The 19,477-nt window shown below is 40.5% G+C and overlaps 1 protein-coding gene across 2 annotated transcripts in view; it reads left to right on the top strand.

The window, feature by feature from the left end:
• The first annotated feature begins 502 nt into the window (after nt 1-502).
• Nucleotides 503-19,477, top strand: part of CXADR (CXADR Ig-like cell adhesion molecule) — a 33,096-nt gene continuing 14,121 nt past the window's right edge. For both annotated transcript variants that reach the window (XM_066977530.1, XM_066977529.1), the window contains exons 1-5: nt 503-661; nt 15,348-15,517; nt 16,517-16,721; nt 17,097-17,252; nt 19,303-19,425. In XM_066977530.1, the coding sequence (XP_066833631.1) occupies nt 583-661; nt 15,348-15,517; nt 16,517-16,721; nt 17,097-17,252; nt 19,303-19,425 (733 nt within the window). In that variant the 5' untranslated portion in view covers nt 503-582. The remainder of the gene's footprint in view (nt 662-15,347; nt 15,518-16,516; nt 16,722-17,096; nt 17,253-19,302; nt 19,426-19,477) is intronic.

Raw genomic sequence — 19,477 nt, forward strand, 5'->3', positions numbered from 1 at the left:
ACCCTAATGATTAGCTGCTCATTTGATCTAAAATTTACAACAAGGGGAAAAAGGACTTTGCTTTTTAAGCTCTCACCTTCCACACACTCACAGATTAACGTATTTGGAGTTTATGTATTATGGGCATCAAAGAAAACGAACAGTAACACAATTCCTGTAAAGAATGGTGTTGGAAACAAGCAATGTTTTGTGTTTGTGTAAATATTTTTATTACGGGCATAGCTTCTCAGCACGGACAGGGCAGCAGGCACATGAAAGGGCACGCTACCAGCATGACTTACCCCTTCACGAGAATAAGCCATAGTGCTAGAAACCCTCTTACGCCCGCTAACAGCATTGGTATTGCAGTATATACATAGACTACTACATAGCAGTAGCTACTTATGCGCAGTAAATGGTTGGTTATGCCACTGCCACCAGCCGCCACCAGCCCGCACCTCGGCCGCCAGGGCCCGGAAGTGACGGGCGCTTCACCTGCTGGGCGGGGCGCGCGGGGCGGGGCGGGGCGGGGCGGGGCGCGCCCGCGGGGAGTCGCGGGGCCGGAGTCGTTGGTGGCGGTTGCCCGCCCGCTCGCGCCGCGCTATGGAGCCGCCGCTCGCGCCGCCGCCGCCGTCGTTGGCGGTGCTGCTGCTGCTGGCCCTCGCCCTGTTCGGCTCCGCCGGTGGGCGCCGGGACGGGACGGGACGGGACGGGACGGGGCGGGCGGGCAGGCAGGCAGGTGGCGGGGAGGGGACCGGCAGGGAATGGAGGGGAAGGGAAGGGAAGGGAATGGAGGGGAAGGGAAGGGAAGGGAATGGAAGGGCAGGGGCTCTGTTGGGCTGGGAGAAGGGGCGGTGGCCGTGGTCCTCGTGGCGGTGCTGGTGTCCCGGCTTCTCCCCCGTGGCTCCGGGGCGGTGGCCGAGGCTCGGAGCCCTGCGGCGGGCGGCGCCGGGCTTTGTTCGCCGCCAGCCGGCGGGGGGCTGCCGCGGTTCGGCTCCCTCCTCCTCCTCCTCCTCCTCCTCGCCGCGTGAAGGCGACCTGCGGGCTTCGTTTTTTCTTATTCTTTTCTAAATTTTAATTTTTGTCGCTCCTCTCCTTATTGTGTTCACCTTACTTATTTATTTATTTTTAATTAATCTTTAACGTGGTGGTGGTAGGGTGTGTGTGCGAAGCTGCCAGCAACGGCTGCAGCATATCGGGGCTGGGGAGGGAGCGAGCCCTGCCGGGGGAATGGGAGCGAAAAGAAGGGGTGCTTTTAATCAAATTTAATCAAAAATTCGAGAGAAATCAGCGCCTAACGCCTCCCCCGACCCTGCATCCAGCCGCGAAGTTGGTCTTGGCGTGGAAGGGGCCGGGTGGCTCGCAGAGCCCTCGCTGCCCAATTGTTCTGGATTCAGTGAGGGCGGTTGGAAGCTCTGGTGGAAAGTTGAGGGAATTCGAGGTGGGAAAAAGCCTCTGCGTTACACCTATACCCGAATTCATTTCATTTTCTTACTGGGAGAGAACAAAGGGGTAGATGTTGTCAAACAACAGCAACAAAAGCATGCCTGGCCTGTTTGAAACAAAAAGTAGGCGAACGCTTGGCTTGGTTGCTGGCATGAACTCGGTTGAACCGCGTCAGTGCCAACGCTTCCTTCAAGTGACTTCGAAAAACGTGTTGTGTTCCGCCTAATGGTGGCCCGAATTTATGTGAAACTGTGGAAGGTGACGGAACACCTGAGGAGGTTAAGGTTTACGGCAGAGCATGCATCAGCACTGGCAGGAGGACAGATTTTGTTTCCTGTTGAAATGCTAATGCTGTGTTGATGTCACGGGGGAAATTACTCATGGGATCAAAATTCTGCCTGTTTAACAGAATGATGGGCTCTAATCTAATGCGTAAAGGGATATCGGTAGTTCTGCATTAACTCACTTTCTCTAAACAGAAGTTGTGCGTGAACTATGAATTACAAGTATTTAGTGGCTGGGTTAGTGATTAAGGTTTGTACTGAAACACTTCATGTAACAAAAGCTGGGGAAAAAAGCTTGTCTCGAGCACAATTATTGTATATGCTGTAAATGAGCTGTATCCCTGCTAAGATATCAAATGTTACAATGCTATAAAACTGGAGATAATTATTATATGATGAAACACAAAACCAGAACCAGATTTCACACCTCAGCTTTACTGAAGCGTTACAGGTGTCTTCAAACTTCACTGTGAAACTGGATGACTTCCTAGAGAAAGTCATAAATATTCATAGTGTGTTTTGATTAGGAATATTTTAGCGTGGTTATTGGGATGACTAGCCTGAAAGATGCACAGATTTCGTAGTCCTCTGAAAAAAACAACTTAAAAAATTAGTTTATCGTTGGAGTTGATCAGAGCTTCCTTCTATTTTTTTCTCTGTTAAATAGAATTAATATTTCTGTCAGTGGTCCAGACACACGTTGTTTCCTTTGAGGAAACAGAGAGCAGTAAGTTGCCTTTCTTTGTATGGACCAAAGTTAGAGGAAGCCATTTGTGTGCAGTTGTGTGAAAGCTGTTGGCAATGGAGCACGGTCTAGCTGCTCAAGTCCTTACTTGAGTTTGTGGTAGTGGAGTAATTTATCGTGGTACTTCAGGGCTCCTACTGAAAGTTGTGGTTTTTTTCCTCCTCTTTTCCTGTAAGTCTAACTTTCCTTGTTTCCACCTTGCTAAAAGTAGAAGATTCAAAATAACTGATTTTGTATAAATCAGGAGGCTTATCTTGACTGTACAAAATAGACCCTCAGCAGGCAACCAGGCTGTGCTATTCTGTGTTGAAAGAGAGAAGTGTCTGGGTTTAAGCCGTCCCTGAACCCAGCTCAGGGGTTTAATCTCTCTGCTAAGGTCAATTTCACAGTCATAAATAACCAAATTGGGAGCTTCCCCTTTCCTTGCAGGAGGGAAAGAGTTCATCCTTGAACGCTGGGATACAAGGGGAGAACCATCCTCTTCTACCCTATTGTTGTAACTAGCCTGCATTGATTCTAGCGACTGCCTCTGTGTTACTTGGCTGTGCAACTGATAAATAACTCATGGTGGTTTCTCTTTGAGTTGGTGCTACTGCAACGTGACCACAGAACTGGTTGGTGTAGTGAAATTGAGTCTTCGGCTGCCTTGTGGTCATACAGTATGAGTTCGTATTTGGATTACTTTTTGTAATCATGAGACCTTTTCTAAAGCTATGTTGCTAATTCTTCTCTATCTAAAAATGCACTCCAGGCAGTGTGGTAAGTGAGACTTGATGTCCATCTGCAAGGTCTGTTACGTATTTTGGTTAAGTATGATTGGTCACTTCAAGTAGTTGGGGATTCCCAAAATGTGCAAACTCTCTTTCATCTAAATTAATATTGTGTAGCTGTCACCAACAAATCCTTTAGTAGGCTAATCAAAATGATATACTCTTCAGCTCCTGAATATTTTTTTAATGAGAAAATGTATATTAAACTGTTTTCCAAAGGATAATGCAGAATTTTGTTTTAAGGAGGTGGTGATTTGTTACCACTGGCAGATCATTTTGTTAGGTCTTATGGTTATGCAACTATTTTTGATGCATTCTAAGTCAGCCAGCATTTGGTGGCTGGTACACTTTGTCAAGTATGTGTAAGAAGGCACTTAAACCTGTTCATGTTTTTATGCAGCACCAGGATCTTATAGAAGCTTCAACTAGGAGAAATTTGACTTTTGAATTTCGATACCACAGGATCATTCCCATCCTAGTACCTTTATTGCTAAGCTGCATATGCTTGGTCAGTTGAGGAATAATTTTAACAATTTGCAGGGTTCAAGTTCTTAGCTTTTCATGTCAGTGGACAGTTAAATGATGTTCAGTTCTCCTTTCCTAGATTTCCCAAATCGTAGTATTTTCAAGTCATATGAAAAACTTTAACCAGCAGTAGCTGAAGTTGTTGGGTTTAATTAGTTACTGTTGTGACATCAGCCTTGAGATTTGAATTACAATCATTTTGCTTTATCTAATCTTCTGTTTATCAGAAAGTATTTCTTGCATTCAGTGTGCTGCTGCAAAAATGGTTACAGCTTGTCACTTTGCTCTCCTTTGGCTGCCTCCCCTTGCTAGCTTCCCCTGTGTTGCATCAAGCATCAGCTGCCTGTCTTCACTTTCAGTGCTTGTCGCAGCATTCTCCAAAGCGGATTCCACTTCAGCAGTGGTAGTTTCATCTCTATATAAATTACTTCTTTTGGCTTCCATTGCTGTTTTCTTTTTTTTTCTTTCCCAAAAAATGTCTCTCATGAGTACTTGTATGCTTTGCCTTTGATTCCATTCATGCTTCAAGAAGTTCCCTGTAACCTTGTAAGCATCTTTGGATCTGTCTTGCTATTGGAGTGTTTTAAAACTCATTTGCCACAGTGACCTGGGGGATGCATACGCAACAGGGAGTTTGTTTTTGGGGCCAGTATTGATTCATAGTACTGCCTAACTAATTTCATCATTTGTTGTTGCTTGCATGTGTTCATAAGCTTTTAACGTCAGGGACTCCCTTTTTGCTCATGTTGCAACTTCTGATTCATTTCATGAAGCTTTTAATGCTGTGTGAAACATTAAATAAATTTCAACAGTTGTGTGTCTCAGCAGATTGTAAGAATATCTCCCCTGCCAATTACATCAATTTAGTCACTGCTGGCTAAATATACAGTTAGCTAGCTTATGCTGCCTTTTATTTAAATTCATCTTTTTACTAGTTTGCATCTGACAGAGAGTGGTTATTAAAAGAGCCACTTCAGCCTGTTGTCATGGGAGTAAGTGGCAGTGAAGCTATAGTTCTATGGAAACCCCTTTCAGTAGGAGCTTGATCATAGCAAACCCTCTGTCCTTGCTGGTAATTTTATTTACTGCACAACTGTCTTAGTTGTGTGGGTGAATGGTGAATGGGTCTGAACTGAGAATCCTTACAGTTTTCATTACCTTTTTTTTTTTTTCTTTAACCAGTTATGATTGCCTGATTTGGAACAAGAAAGAGTTGTGCCAACAATCTGTCCTGCTACAGGGCAGGAATGAGTACCAGGAAGATGGCAGAAGAAGATGAATTGTGTGTGATCAGTATTCTCCCACGTGAGAAAAATATGTAACCCTGGCCTGGGGAGCTTTTTTGGGGAGTTTGACTATATCACTAAATCAGGCAATTGGTCAGTTGTATGGCTAGGTGTTATCTCAAGGATTATTTTTACATCCCGTTTCAGGTGGTAGCTGGCATTCTTCTGGCTCCATGGTGAGCCTCTTCAGGGAGGTCTAAAGTCAGAAAAACATGAAAATTTTGTAAGGTTTTGTAAGGTTGTATTGTTTACCTGTTCCTTTTCTGGATCCAACTCAATGGGATCGCTAGTCTTAGTTGTAAGCAAAGGATCAGCTGTAACCTCAAACCCGTGTGGGTGGAGTATGTAAATTTGTTTGTGGATGTCATGTGCTTGTTGGATCGGGTATTCTAAAACTGCAGTGTGATAGACAAGTGGGATCTGCAGCTCTGGTGGCTGTAGGCTGCAGCTAGTCCTGAGCTGTTCAGCAGTGATGTGATTTCCTTTAGCTGCTTTTGAGAAGCATCTGAAGTGCTCAATGGTCACAAGTTTTGCAGTTCTGCTTGCTGCTACTTTTTTTTTTTTTTAATGTAGCACACAGAGTTGTATCTTTCATGCCCTGCAGCTAAAACCTACATTTGGCATGTTGAAAGATGATCAATCAACAAGAAATATTTGGTGTGCGTGTGTAGAAAGAAGGATGAAAACTTCTTAAATTCACAGCTGTTTTAACTAGTGCGGAGTGATATTGTATAGGTAGTTGAAATTTCATGTATCTATAGATCCTGCATTTTCTGTTTTTTCCTTCTAGATGTATTAACCACTTAAGCTACGAGGAATGTTCCCTCTCAGTTAAGACCTATAAAATAATGAATGTGTATACATATAATGACTCATTAACTTTCTGTCTATTTAGGGTGGATATTCTAGTTCTTTGAACATGTTCCTTTCTGGCTATTTCTTGCAGTGGGGAGGAGGGAGGCAAAAACAAGCAGCCACTTTAAAACACCACCACAACAACAAAGACAACTCACAAAGCAACAGCAACAAAAATATACTACTGAATAAAATAACTTTCAATCTTAATTTAAAACTTGCATGTGCTATGAAAAAACATGGCTCACTAGCTCGGAAGACTCCAAACCCCTTTACTCAAGTGAAAGTAATATGGCTGCTCAGTTAAGTGCTTGATTGTACTTAAATTCCCTAATGCATTGACTGACAGATGTGCCTAATGCTTTCACACTGCAAAAGGGCTGCTTCATTCATCTTCCTTTTAAATGCCATCAAATTGGCAGGAAGAAAAGAACCATGTGACTTGATTGCTTAGTGGCTGTATAACCCTTCAGTATCAGTCGGGTAGCTGGAAAACACGTGACTCGCAGGGCTGAAAGCACAAACCAGCTGCTGCAGTTGGTGTGGACTGGTAGAGGAGAGGCAGGTTTTTGTATGGATAAGTAAGGAATGTCAGGATTTGTTGTTTTTTTCTTGTCTTTGAAAAAAGTCTCTGTAATGGTTGGACGCCATTTCTTTTTACTCTTCTAAATGGTATGTTGCGATGGTTCCTTAATGCCTCTTAAGTGCAGTGTGAAGGTACAGTTTCACGTTGCACCTAGGTGCATTAAAGATGTGGTGTGGTTACATCTGGTGTGACTGCACATGTCCATCTAAGCTGTTGCTGCTTCAGTGACGGTTTTGGGTTCCTTCTTCCTCTCCTGCTGTCAGAGTCAGTGTTGTGTAGCTGATTGAATTCACTCAGCTGGTACAACAGAGGACTTATGGAGTGTGTTATTTTCTTACTGGATGAGTTCATTAAGTCAAGTCACTCTGTGGCTGTGCAGTGTGGGGATGAGCCCTGCTGCTTACTCTGAGAGCTGGCAGCAGCCTGGCTGGTGTAGGTGTAGCGCAAAATTTCTCTATGGGGTGGGGCTCCATGGCAGTGTAAGCAAATCCTTACCGAGGCTACAACAGCGCCTCAGCTTTTCTGTGTCCACCTTTGTGCTACTGAAACTTGTGCTTTTTTTCATGAAGCCTTTTACTGGCATGAAGGGAGGTGACACTCAGAACTGAGGATGAGAAGGCAGGACCTCAGTAAGTCCGAAGTCGTCTGGTTGCCTTTTCCTAAATACTGCAGGTTGAGCAAAGTCGTACTTGACCATTTGAACGTGACCAAGCATTAAAGCTCAGAATTCATAGTGGTCTTCTGCAGATGTTGGGCTAAACAGTATTCCCATGCTTAAAATTAATCTTAATCCTAATTTTTATTATAATAGCCCTTCCCTTTTTATGTGTGGCTGCCGCCCCGCCCCATCCCCCAAGCATATCGTTTAGTTCAGTAATGAGATACAAACTCACCCGCTCCCAACTTGATAAGTACGTCCCTCTTAAGTAAGGTCATCTGCTGCTGTAGTTGCTAGGATACTTGGCTAATGACTTTGGGTTTAGCAACAGGAATAGCTTCAAGAATGTGCTGAGCAAGTTAGGAGCACAAGTACAGTTGGAAAAGGAAAGGAACGTGGGGTAGAATCAAATGGGATATCAAGGGAAGAAGTGAAACTTGAGGGAGATGAGTAAAAGATCAGTAAAGCTTTAGCCCATGCTTTTTAGATTTTCCTTGTTGCTATTCCAATCGATTTCAGTGAATTGCGGTTGGGAATGAAATTAAGATCATGTTATGTATTTACAGGATTAGGGTTGTTTGTAGTTCTGTTTGAGTCTTAGAGCTTAAAAAAAAGTCTTTATTAGATTGGGAGAAAGAATAACTTCTAATGTTACTGTGCAGTATGCTTTAAACTGGGGCTTGAGTATGCGACTCTACATGAGCAACTTATTCATGTGATCCTGCCACAGAACTCTTCTATTACAAGTAATGTCCAAACTGAAAGAGAATATTTTTGTCTTCAGAAAGGCAGTATGCTTAGCCTGTTTCATGTTGGTTTTAGTGCAGTTTTTCTTTTTTTCCATTGTGTAACTTGACAGAGGATTTGTGGATTCAGGTGAGCTCAGGTAGAAATTCAGTAATTTAATGGTTATTGTTGAATTGATTTATTTTTGTCAGATTTCTTAGACTAGGCTAATGCAGGATTGTTTCAGTTTCTGTTCAAAGCAGATACCTTTAAGGTGTTGTTTGTGGAATTCTGGAGCAGAATCAGTCTTTTTGAGATGTTCTGCAGAAATCGGGAGCTTTGGCTGGCAACACTCCTCCATTTCTGGAACTGGTCAGATTTCAGGTTCTGTGCTACTTAAAAACACATTTCTGTGAGTCTGGGGATTGGATAGTAGATAAGAAAATAAGGCTTATTCTTAATAGCAGTGTCCCCTTTAATGTGGAAGCAGATGAGAAGTCAGAAATAAGCAGGGAGAAAGTAAATCCATGATGTCACCCTGGTTATTTTGAGAGTAAGTGCAACTGGGAGACTTTGCCTGGTAAATGTGCCTCCGTTAAGTGGTTCTCCCAACCCTGGCTGCTCAAATGAAGTGAAGTTTGGAAAGACAAACCCACTGTTTGGAGACCCAGCAGGGGTGTAGTTGATTGTCCAGGTGATAGAACTTTGCCAGGATCATTCTGACATGGATTTTTTCCCATGTTGTGCTTTAAGTGCTCCTGCTGTTTCATCAGCTTTCTCTTTGTAGTTTATGGCAGAAACTTCCTCTGTGCTGGTAAGCTGCTTCAGTTTGTGTACAGTGTGTCCTGAAAGCTTACCTAGACCAGATCTCTGGGAGTTTGATCACTCAGCTTCATCCTGCTACTGGGGAGGCAGCTGGGATGAAATGCGAAAGAGAAAGGTTTAACATCATGCCTCTACTAATGCTATCTTGAATTGAAGCTCTTTCAGAAATTGCTTTGTGGATTTATTTTCCTGAGCTATTATATTGAATCTGGGACTAAATAGGCTAGGAAGGAGGAAACAGCGTTTGGAGTGAAGACTGGAAGCCAAATCTCAACTTTTTCTAGGCTAGTGCTTTTATTTTGAGATGTTTACTTTCTCTGGCTCCATAAACTTTGGATCTTTTCTGCATAGTAGAAGGGCTTCAGTAAGTTGTGTGACTGGTTAGCTTGTGGAGCGTTCACCTAGGAGATCAGAGATGCAGGTATGAACATCTGTTCGAATGTTGAGTCTGCTTTCTTCAGGGATTAACAAGTGTTCTGCATGGTGGACTTAAGCTAGTATAGGCAGGCAGGTTTTTATCTTCTCTCTAATCTTTTTTGATTGGGCCTCTTTGAGGTTTAAGTAAAGGCATAGTTTGTTAATGTTGATAATTTTAGAAGTACTAGATTTAAGTTTTGGATGCTTTTGCTAAGATGGTGTGGTGGTGGGTTTTTTATTTTCTACTTACTATGAACTCAGCTTTATTTTTGAAGGCTGTACTGTAGCATTGTACAATAGCCATAGTTAGCATCAAGCACTGCTCTGTAGAACATATTAAATATTAACTTTCTAAAACTAGCCGGATAGTACTTCCTTTGTTAGAAAAGCTTTACAGTTTGCTTTTACCAACAGTTCATTGACTGCTTGCTTGTTTCTGTCCCTCCTTTCTTATTCCTCTTAGCTAAGATGAGGTTGCTGTGCTGGTTAAGTAATCTTCAGTGACTAGGAGTCTGACCAAAAATGTTAAGAAGATGTGTATTGAGCTACTAGGGATTTTGGATACTGTTCTGAAACATCTCATGAGAATCTGTGTACTGTGGCTGTAAAATAGAATTTGAGAGTTTTATTCTCACATCAGAATTCTCCAAATCTGTTGAATTTCCCTTCCAAAGGGAAGACAACTATTTGTGTGTGTCCTTCTATTAAATCGTAGGTTTTTTTCTTTCCATTGTTTCTGTAATGCTTACTAAGCTTAAAAAAGGCTCTTTAGTGGCCTTTTTTCTGTGTTGTTCTAAGTCATGTCTTCAGAAAAAAGTGAATTTGAGAAAATACATATGACTAGAGCTGGTTGAAAAGTTGAATTGACTCTCTTCCCTTCATTCACTCCCTTCTCCCCCCCCAGTTGATCAGCCTGATTTTTCTGAATCCTGGTAAAACTTCCGCAGAAACTAAGGCAAGGTTAACCCTGTCTTAATCTCTGTCAGACCTCATTATGACTAAGGGACGTGATGTTCTCAGGATTTTGCCATGTGTTGGGGCTTTCCAGTAGTTCTAGGGTTTATGACATGGAAAGATAGACGCAACAAATCTTCATAACACATCTGGCCCAAGTTCTTGAAAGTTTTGACTTTAATGGGCTTCTACTCTCGCTGTTTGAGGCAAGATGCTGGGAAATTGTGAGAACCCAAACCTGAAGCTAGGCTTTGTGGCCCTTGAGGATCACGCTGGTAAAACTAGGATTCAGTTTGTGTTGCAGTCAGTTATGATATCGTGGGAAAAAACCCTAAGCAAGTTCTGCAGCTTGTGGCCATGCTGGCTGTACTGATGTGGCTTGGATGGTGGGTGCTGTAAAATCACTAAAATTAGTATTATCAAAATCACTAAAAATGAATAATATCAAATATTCTTTTCACTTTATTTCTGCTAAGGCAACTTTTATTCCAGTTATTCTGTTAGAAGCACCCTGCCTTGCAGAGATGTTAATTGGCATCATGTGAAGATACTGACTCTTTGTGGAGTCAGGAAGCAGAAGATTGTGAGATGGTGACTTCTGGGGATTTGCACTATGAGGAAGGCTAACAATGTTTGTGTCAGACTGCCAGTAAGCAGTGGGAAACTCGCTCTGTTAGGTACTAGTTGGTAAGGACGTTGGTGTAAGTTGACTTTCCAAGTTTTATGGTGTTTTATTTCAGAAGTGCAGTTTTGTCAAAGTGGATGTGGGAAAAAGGGGCAGTTGGCAAATTTTGCTTTATATTATTAGAGCTAACTTAAAATAAGAGACTCACTACAGTTGAGAGGCATATTCCGAAGTAAAATGAGTGGGGATTTGATTCTTGAGACTGAAGTCTTGTCAAGCAGAAAGATTTGATCACAACTATGCAGACAAACATCATCTATAGACTATGCTTGAAAGAAGAGTCTCTTAAGTGCGTTTTGTAGCATGCATTTCTGATTGATACTTCTGAAGGCCTCATTCTGTGAGGAAACCTTCATGCATTTAACAGCCATTTCCTGTTTACGAGCTGCTATTGGCAAACCATAAAGTTTGTGGAGAGCCTGCTAGTACAGGTGAAGTACTGTGCAAATGTAGAACGTATATTGATCAACTATGATTTTTAAGTGCGGCAAGATATGTGAACTCAGTTCTTATTCCATGGAGAAGCAGTCTGTGCTTCTTTGCAGTTGTGTTCTGTAGCAGTTGCTATTTCAGACATCGGTTTGAACCTGGTGGCAGTCCTGCTGTTATGGTGTAGCTCTGCTACTCCTGCCCTCTCTGTGTATTTCTGTTGCCTTTGCCTTACCTTCTGTGCCAGCTGATGGTTTTTCTCACCTTGCCTGATTAGAGAGGGATTGTGTTCAGTGGGTTATGCAACACTGCCATAAGATAGTGCTATCTGATTGCCGGAAGTGTTCTGGTCAAGCTTAAATTTACACTTCAGTTTGTGTAAGCAAGCAGTCCCAAATTCCAGTGTATGCTGAACTCCTCACATTTTTAATCTAAAAAATATCATTTCTGCATTTAGTATTTAAAGAAAATTTGTCTTCTGTTACTTGTGTTGGAATGGAGAATGCACTGTTACATTTGTTGTGTTTTCTGTTTTGAAAACTCTTTTAAATGATACTAAAAATCAGTTTCCATCAAGTTTTATCACATATACCATTTTTCCTAGATGAAAAATTTAATAATATACTTTGCTAAACTGTGTTCCACCTGAGTGCTATTTGATGGTATGTCTAAATACTCAGAAGGAACTACAGTTTCCTGAAAAATGGTATACTGTTTTGCACTCCTTTAGAAATAATGTGAAAAACTTGTTCAGTCAGTGACTTGCTGTAGGGTCAGTTTCTCAGAGAAAAATTAAATAATTCCACATTGAGAACTTTAAATTTAAATGCTCAGAACCAAAATGTGTATTGACCTCTTACATTCCTCTGAAACTTTTATAAGGGATAATACTAAATAGATCAAGGAATGGTACTCGTCTCTTCTTACCCATTCACAAAGGCTCATTCTTCTGATTATCCCTACTGAATTTGAAATGTTTTTTCCTTGAAAAAGTATTTGGGAATGATATATGTGTGTTTGGACCAATTGCATTTCTATGTTGATAGTTTTCAGTGCTTTTTTTTTTGAGAATCTGTTATATGCTCCTATTCTTCACAGTGATTTGTTAGCTATAATTAAAAATCAGACAAGTTCATGCTAAGCACCTTTGAATAAACGGGTTAGCTAACTTGAGGAATCACTGTCTTTCTGGTATGTTCAAAGAAGTCTGGAAAGTCTGAAACTTGATCCATAAAACTCCACTAACCAAAACAATTTAGGTTAGAAATTAGGAGACATTTCTTTTCAGAAAGAGTAGTCAGGCATTGGGATGGGTTGCCCAGGGAAGTGGTGGAGTCACTGTCCCTGGGGGTGTTCAAGGAAAGGTTGGACCTGTTGCACAGGGACATGGTTTAGTGGGTGACATTGGTAGTAGGGCAATGGTTGGACCAGATGATCTTGAAGGTTTTTCCAACCTTAATGATTCTATGAAATACAGATCTTTGCTCAGTCCGATAATGTCATACGAGCACTTAAATGCCACAGATGATCCTCTTATGTTTTGAGGAGTACACTAGGGGAGTGAACAGAAATTGAATCTTTCTGATTTGAATGGAAACTGGAGGAGGTGAGGCTTGGGGAAAGCTTGGAGACAATGCTATCTGATCACCGTGGGCATTAGCTTCGTGTAGGTCTTTAATGCAGTTAACTGAATTGTTTGCATTGAGAGTGACCTCAATCATCTAACCTTCTGCTCCAAGCAGAGTCAACAGTGAGTACTTCAGTCTTGCCTTATGTCAGCTGCCACTAAATCAACTGCCCTGACTTCCTTTTTGGTTCTTTACAGCTCATGTGCTAGTAGAAGCTTTTCTGGTTAATCCTGCAGCCAATTCACTCACAGGATCCTTCTCCACAAGCCTTTCTTCCTTCATTCCCAGCACTCCCACGTCCTTTTCCTTTGCCCCCAGTTCTGTGGTTAATTTTGACTTATTTCAGGTTGTCTCCGTTACTAGCATGAGTAGGTAATGGTAATAGTTTAAACAAACAACAACAAAAACACTACTAGTAGTAATAATGCAATGATAATAGTCCAAGAGTCATAGAAGGTAAGCAATCTCTTAGCACACCTGCTTTGGCTAAACCTCCTATGCCAGCATATCTGGCAGCAGATGGGTGTCTCTTCTGCAGAAGGGGATCTCCAGCTAGTATTAACTGCCACTCCCTCCTAGTGCTAATGCTTGATTCAAGTCCAGCTGGCTGTGACATCTCCTTTCAACTAAGATGCCTGCTGCTTCTGCTTGTCAATCTAATATTGACCCAACAAGCAATGGACAGAGTGGAAAATAGCTTTATCTACAAGCGTTCTTAGGATCGTAGAACCACAGAATGGTTTGGGTTGGAAGGGACCTTAAAGACCATCCAGTTCCAGTCCCCCTGCCATGGGCAGGGACACCTCCCACCAGACCAGGTTGCTCAAAGCCCCATCCAGCCTGGCCTTGAACACCTCCAGGAATGGGGCATCCACAGCTTCTCTTGGCAACCCGTTGCAGTGCCTTACCACCCTCTGCGTAAAGAATTTCTTCCTTATATCTATTCTAAATCTACCCTATTTTGGTTTTAAACCATTACGCATTGTTCTATCACTAGCCTCTCTGATAGTTTCTCTTCTGCTTTCATGTAGACCCTCTTTAGGTAGTGGAAGGCCGCTATGAGGTCTCCCCAGAGCCTTCTCTTCTCCAGGCTGAACAACACCAGCTCTCTCAGCCTGTCCTCATAGGAGAGGTTCTATGGCACCTTGATAACTTTTTATGGCCCTCCTCTGGACTTGATCTAATAAGTCCATGTCCTTGTGCTGCGGTACAGTCTGAGTTTCTAGAGTTCAGCTAGAGCTTCTCCACTATATGGAAAAGCGCAAGTTGAATAGTAACTTGAGCTAGTGTGAAAGTGCAAGTTAGAGCTTATGTGCACTGTTTGTAATAATTTTTATTATGTCTGAGGCTATAATTCTACAGATGTGCCAAAACAATCTTATTCTTGCTGGACAAGCTTCTTGTGGCCTTTTATCTGTTGCTGTAGTGGTAACATCCAAGTGACTACTTCATAGCCACGATGGACAGCAGCCTCAACGTACAGAAATGACTCCAAAAACCTGAACATGATAGCCAGCAAGGTGGACAAAACAGTGGGTGTAAAAATGCCAAACCTAGTTCCATAACAAGTCAATGGAGAGTTCTACTTCCTGATTGTGATGTATGTTCCTATACACTTAAGGAGGGAAGCCTATACTTGTTATAAAATAAAGGGAATCTTGCTTCAGGCCTTTCAGCAAGTCTGTTTGGGTCACTATATAGATTATTTTACAGGGTTGAAGTGGGGAAATTCTGTTCAGGAACATGTTTTCTTTAGTCACCCATACAGATAAAGATTACACAGCCTTTTTTGAGGAGTAAGTCAAGTAGAAAGGACCAACAAATCTGAAAACTCCCTGAGGTTTTTGAAAGGAATTCATTTGTCCAGTCCTTATAACTCATCACAAAGTAACTTTTCTTAATCTAACACACAGTCCTGGTCGGCTTTGTCACTGTTTCATGCTCTCATTTTATCAATGAGTGAGTGGCTTTTGATTAGGTGACTTTTTTAATTCATTCCAAATGTGTTATTGGAAATATTCTATATTTTCTGTTTTCAATAACTTGAAAATTTTCAGCAGCAGCCTTTTCATTTATTTAGCTTCAAATGGGACTCAAATTGCACAAAAAGACCTTTCAAACAAAGATGCAATTGCCTATGGGATATGATTCCAAAGTAAGACTACCCGACTTTGCATTGTGTTCAGTAACATACTGCACAGAATTTCTTAAGCAGCAATAAAAGTTTGAAATGATTTTTAATGATAATTTGACATGATTTTTAAAGTTGATTTCTATACAGGAAGAAACAGTATATGATGGATTTGCAAAAGGAATTGGTATAATTTTGTTGTTTTTTTTCTTAAATGAATATAGGAACTTCAAAAAAGTTGGGCTTTCATTGTGTCGAGATAAGTTACTAAGATTTTAGCTGTTTGGGTAATCTATGCATTTTGGTTGTACAGAGACTGGTTTTAGGCGTTCTGTTCTGGAAAGAATATAGTAATGACTAAGAGAATGTTTGCTGTGGAACTGTGATGTGATTTTTAAAACAAAAATATTTTTAATAGGTCTAACGAGAAGCCTGAGTATAACTTCAGCTGACCAATCAATGTTTGAAAAAGCTCAAGGAGAAAAAGTTACGTTGCCATGTACTTTTGTACTCTCAGAAGAGGATGAAGGCCCACTAGATATTGAGTGGGTCTTGATACCAGCAGATAATCAAAAGAAGGAACAAATAGTAAGTAGAGACTTTTCTGCATGGTTCTAATTAAATTATTAAAGTAAATCAGTATATGAACTTTGGTAGTGACTTTTTTGACTTTGTTAAAATTTTCAAGGTGGGATGCTTGTGGTTTTAAATAACTTTGAAACACCAGTCATATGAAATGTAGCGGAAGTTTTGGAATAATGAGAATGTTATGATATTTTGTACTTAATCTAATAACTAAAGAACTTTAAAAATGCTTCAGAGTACGGAAAACTCTGCTTGTGTATGTGTATTATTTTCCTGGTTGAAAATTTATTTGAGAATTTTGTATTCTGTATTAACTCTTTGTTAGTTATTAAGGCTGTCATTTCTTCTGAAGCCTTATCGGTAAGATGACTTCTTTTTAATAGAGATTTTACAGAATGAAGATTTGAGCAATTTTAAACAGTTTTCTTTAAGCCATAAATCAATGCCCAAGTAACGAGATGTCAGCAGGTGTTGAGTTGGAGCATTCATTAGAGCATTGTATGTTGCTTCTCTGGGCAACCTCTTCCAGTGCCTCACTACCCTTACATTAAAGAATTTCTTCCTAATGTCTAATCTAAATCTAATCTTTTGGTGTAATACCATTCCTCCTTGTCCTATCCTTGTCTACCTGAGTAAAGAGTCCTTCTCCATCCTTTAAGTATTGAAAGGCTGCAGTGAGGTCTCCTCTCTGTCTCTCTTAGGGACATGGTTTAGTGGTTTTGGTGGTAGGAGGATGGTTGGAGCAGATGATCTTGGAGGTCTTTTCCAACCTTTTATGATTCTGTGATTCTCCCAGCAGCCTTCTCTTCTCCAGGCTGAACATCCCCACCTCTCTCAGCCTTCCTTGATGGGAGAGGTGCTCCAGCCTTCTGATCATCTTTGTGATCATCTGTCATGCTTATTTTAAACAGTAGAAAGACACTGTTAGGAATCTGAAGATAACATTTTTTTCAAGTGCTTACATGCCAAGTAGATTTCTGAATCATATTTATTCTTTTATAGATAATTATGTATGCTGTAGACAGAATTTATAATCATTATTATGCTGCTATGACTGGGCGAATGCAGTTTACCAGTTCTGATCCCAGATCTGGTGATGGTTCGTTGGATATCCTGAATTTAAAGTCAGCAGATACTGGCACATACCAGTGCAAAGTGAAGAAAGCTCCTGGAGTTCAAAGCCAAAAAATACAGTTGACTGTACTTGGTAAGCAAATTTTTTTTTCTTGAATTTGCAGTGACATTTTTGTGTTTATGCCATCTTATATTTGATATATAAAATGAAAACCTACATAGGGCAAAGGCATCCTGAATCTATCATCCCTTATTGAGACTTCAGGGTGGGTGCAGACATTGTTCTGTTTTTTTTTTGGGGGGGGGGGGGGGGGGCAAAGGGAGTAATATTCAGAATAACGAGCACTTAAAAAAAAATCTAAATCTGGCTTGTATTTCATACAAAATCTCTCCATGCTTGCAAAGGCTTTGTTTCACAAACTTTCTTTAGCAAAACGGTCTGACCTACTAGAACATAACTAGCATTTTTGATTGTGACTTATTAATTCAATAATACTTTATTTATTAGTAAAGCCAGCAAGAACTAAATGTTCCGTTGAAGGATCACAGGAGATTGGAAAGGACGTTACGTTGAAATGTGCATCACAAGAAGGATCTCCACTTTTGTCTTACGACTGGAGAAGAGTATCTGGCACACAAGAACTTCCTGCCACATCCACGCTGAGTACTGTCAAACTTTAATTTTTCAGAATTATAAATAATAAAGATTGTATTCATATTTTTGACATATTTTGACTTGTTAGCATCTCATGCATAGTTTTAGTATAGAGCAGTCTATAGAAGTGTCACTTCTGTCCTTTCACTGGATAATAAAACTGACATTTAAATTAGATGTTTGAAGTTGAGAAAGATTCTTACCGTTAAACTGCAGAACCATGTTCACCCCTGCATGAATGTTTTGACTTCTCTTGCTTTCTGATTCTTGGCTGCTTTCTGCTCAGATGGGCAGCAGGTAAGAGTCAGAATAGTCTAGACCAGTGATTACAGCTGCATTTGGGAAAGTGGAAATAAAAACTTGATTTTCATTAGAGAGTGCACAGAAGTTCTCAATTTCTGATCAAGTGACAGAATCTCTTAAGAGGTTATGTGTATTTAGGGGAAAAGTTCCTACACGTAAAGGAGAAGGTTTTCCCTCTTACATTAGCTGACATCCAGGAAATAATTCAATGTTACAAATTTTGACTGAATTCAGAATTATTGTGGTGGTGTTGATTTTCTTGTGAAAGCTTCATTGTGAAAGTTTATTAGTAAAGCCAATTTAGTAGTAATTTGTGAGTTTTGACTATGTGAAAGTTATTCTGGAATATTTCTTAGAATTATAGTTCTCAGTACCAATTCTTGTTGGTCTTTGTAGTTTAAAAAAAAATTTTAATCCTTGGGGGAAGGTACGTTCACCTTGCAGTTGGAGCAGTTTAAGAATCTACTTACAAAGAGGAGTATTTTAATGTGAAGTGTGCATTGCATATAGGTAAAAGGGTATCATGATACCATGTGTCTAAAAAGTGGATGTGTAGGGAAGAGGGAACAGGAACTTGTGTGGTTCTTCCTCATAGTGGTCTCTTATCCTCCCTTAATTTATGGTTCAGGAATTTCCAGAGGGAGATGTGGTTCCAGTTTAGTTGATTAGAACAACCTCTGACTTACAGGAACTTCTCCAGTCTACTTAGAACTTTTGTAGTCTCTTAGTATCTGTATATCTTAAGGGTCAGATTGCTTAAAAAATAACTATATCTGAAGAGCCTTGTGCTGTTCTCTTTGAACTTTTGCATCCCGGTAGCGCTGTTTATGTCCTATTTCTTGTTTTGACAATGAAGTTAGTCAGTAATGTTTCTCTCTTTACCACTCAAGGCCTTAAGTTTCTGTTGTTCTGTTGTTATTCCTTCTTATGCATCCCAAATTTGTCTCATGTTTTGGAAAAAAAAAAATAATAAAAAAAAATCAATTGATAGTGCTGGACAAGAATTATTTAGGAAGTATGCAAAAGTGGCATTTAATATAATGTAGCAACAGTTGTTTGGGGTTTGTGATTGTAGGTTTGGGAGCATTGAACGTGCTCTCAAGGACCTCTTCTATGCTGCCTAACTTCAGCAGGAAGAGCTAACTAAGTATACGTGTGATTCTTTGTTACCATGAGGTAATCTCTTGGCAGCTCTAGGGTTTAAGTGCTGGTTGCAAATCTATTAGCAATTTAAAAATCTCGCAAAGGTAGCTGTTAATAGCTTTGGAAGCCTTAAGGGAAATGTTCTTCCTGCTTTCACTCTATCAGCATAGCTAGACTTAACTAGTTGCCCATTGGAGTGCAAGGTTTAGGTCAGATTTGTCTTTCATGATGAACATGAGTTCTGCAGACATCCGAGCTGGTTGTGCAGAATTGGTTTCAACACAGAAGAGAAGAGGGTACCTCTGTGATGCAGTTAATCTCTTATTTTAGTATTCTACATTAAGGTGAGAGAATTGGCCGTTTTAAGCATCTGTTCCTTTCCATTGACAGAGCAATCTGTAGGCTTAGTATTAAAGTCAAATTTTGTGGAATAAATATCTAGTAAAGTAAAAAGTATTTTTGAAATAAGTGTTCTGTGGCACAAGTAGACTTTTGGATTTTTTTACATGGTATTTTTAAGATTTCACGTATGTGCGGGAATAATAATTCTGTAGCACTGAGTAGGAAACTAAACTTTGGTAAATAGTAAACACTTGCTTTCTGTTCCTTGTAGATAGAAATACGGGTGAACTTCTCTTGAAAAATGCGTCTCAAGAGTATTCTGGTGTATACAGTTGTGTTGCTTCAAACCGAGTTGGCGCAGATGAATGTTCTATTGAGCTGAATGTCACCCCTCGTAAGTGTTGACTGTATAGTCATATCATGTTTTGTGTAACTGAATAACCTTG

The sequence above is a fragment of the Anser cygnoides genome, chromosome 1 (assembly GCF_040182565.1).
Source record: "Anser cygnoides isolate HZ-2024a breed goose chromosome 1, Taihu_goose_T2T_genome, whole genome shotgun sequence".
Lineage (NCBI taxonomy): Eukaryota > Metazoa > Chordata > Aves > Anseriformes > Anatidae > Anser > Anser cygnoides.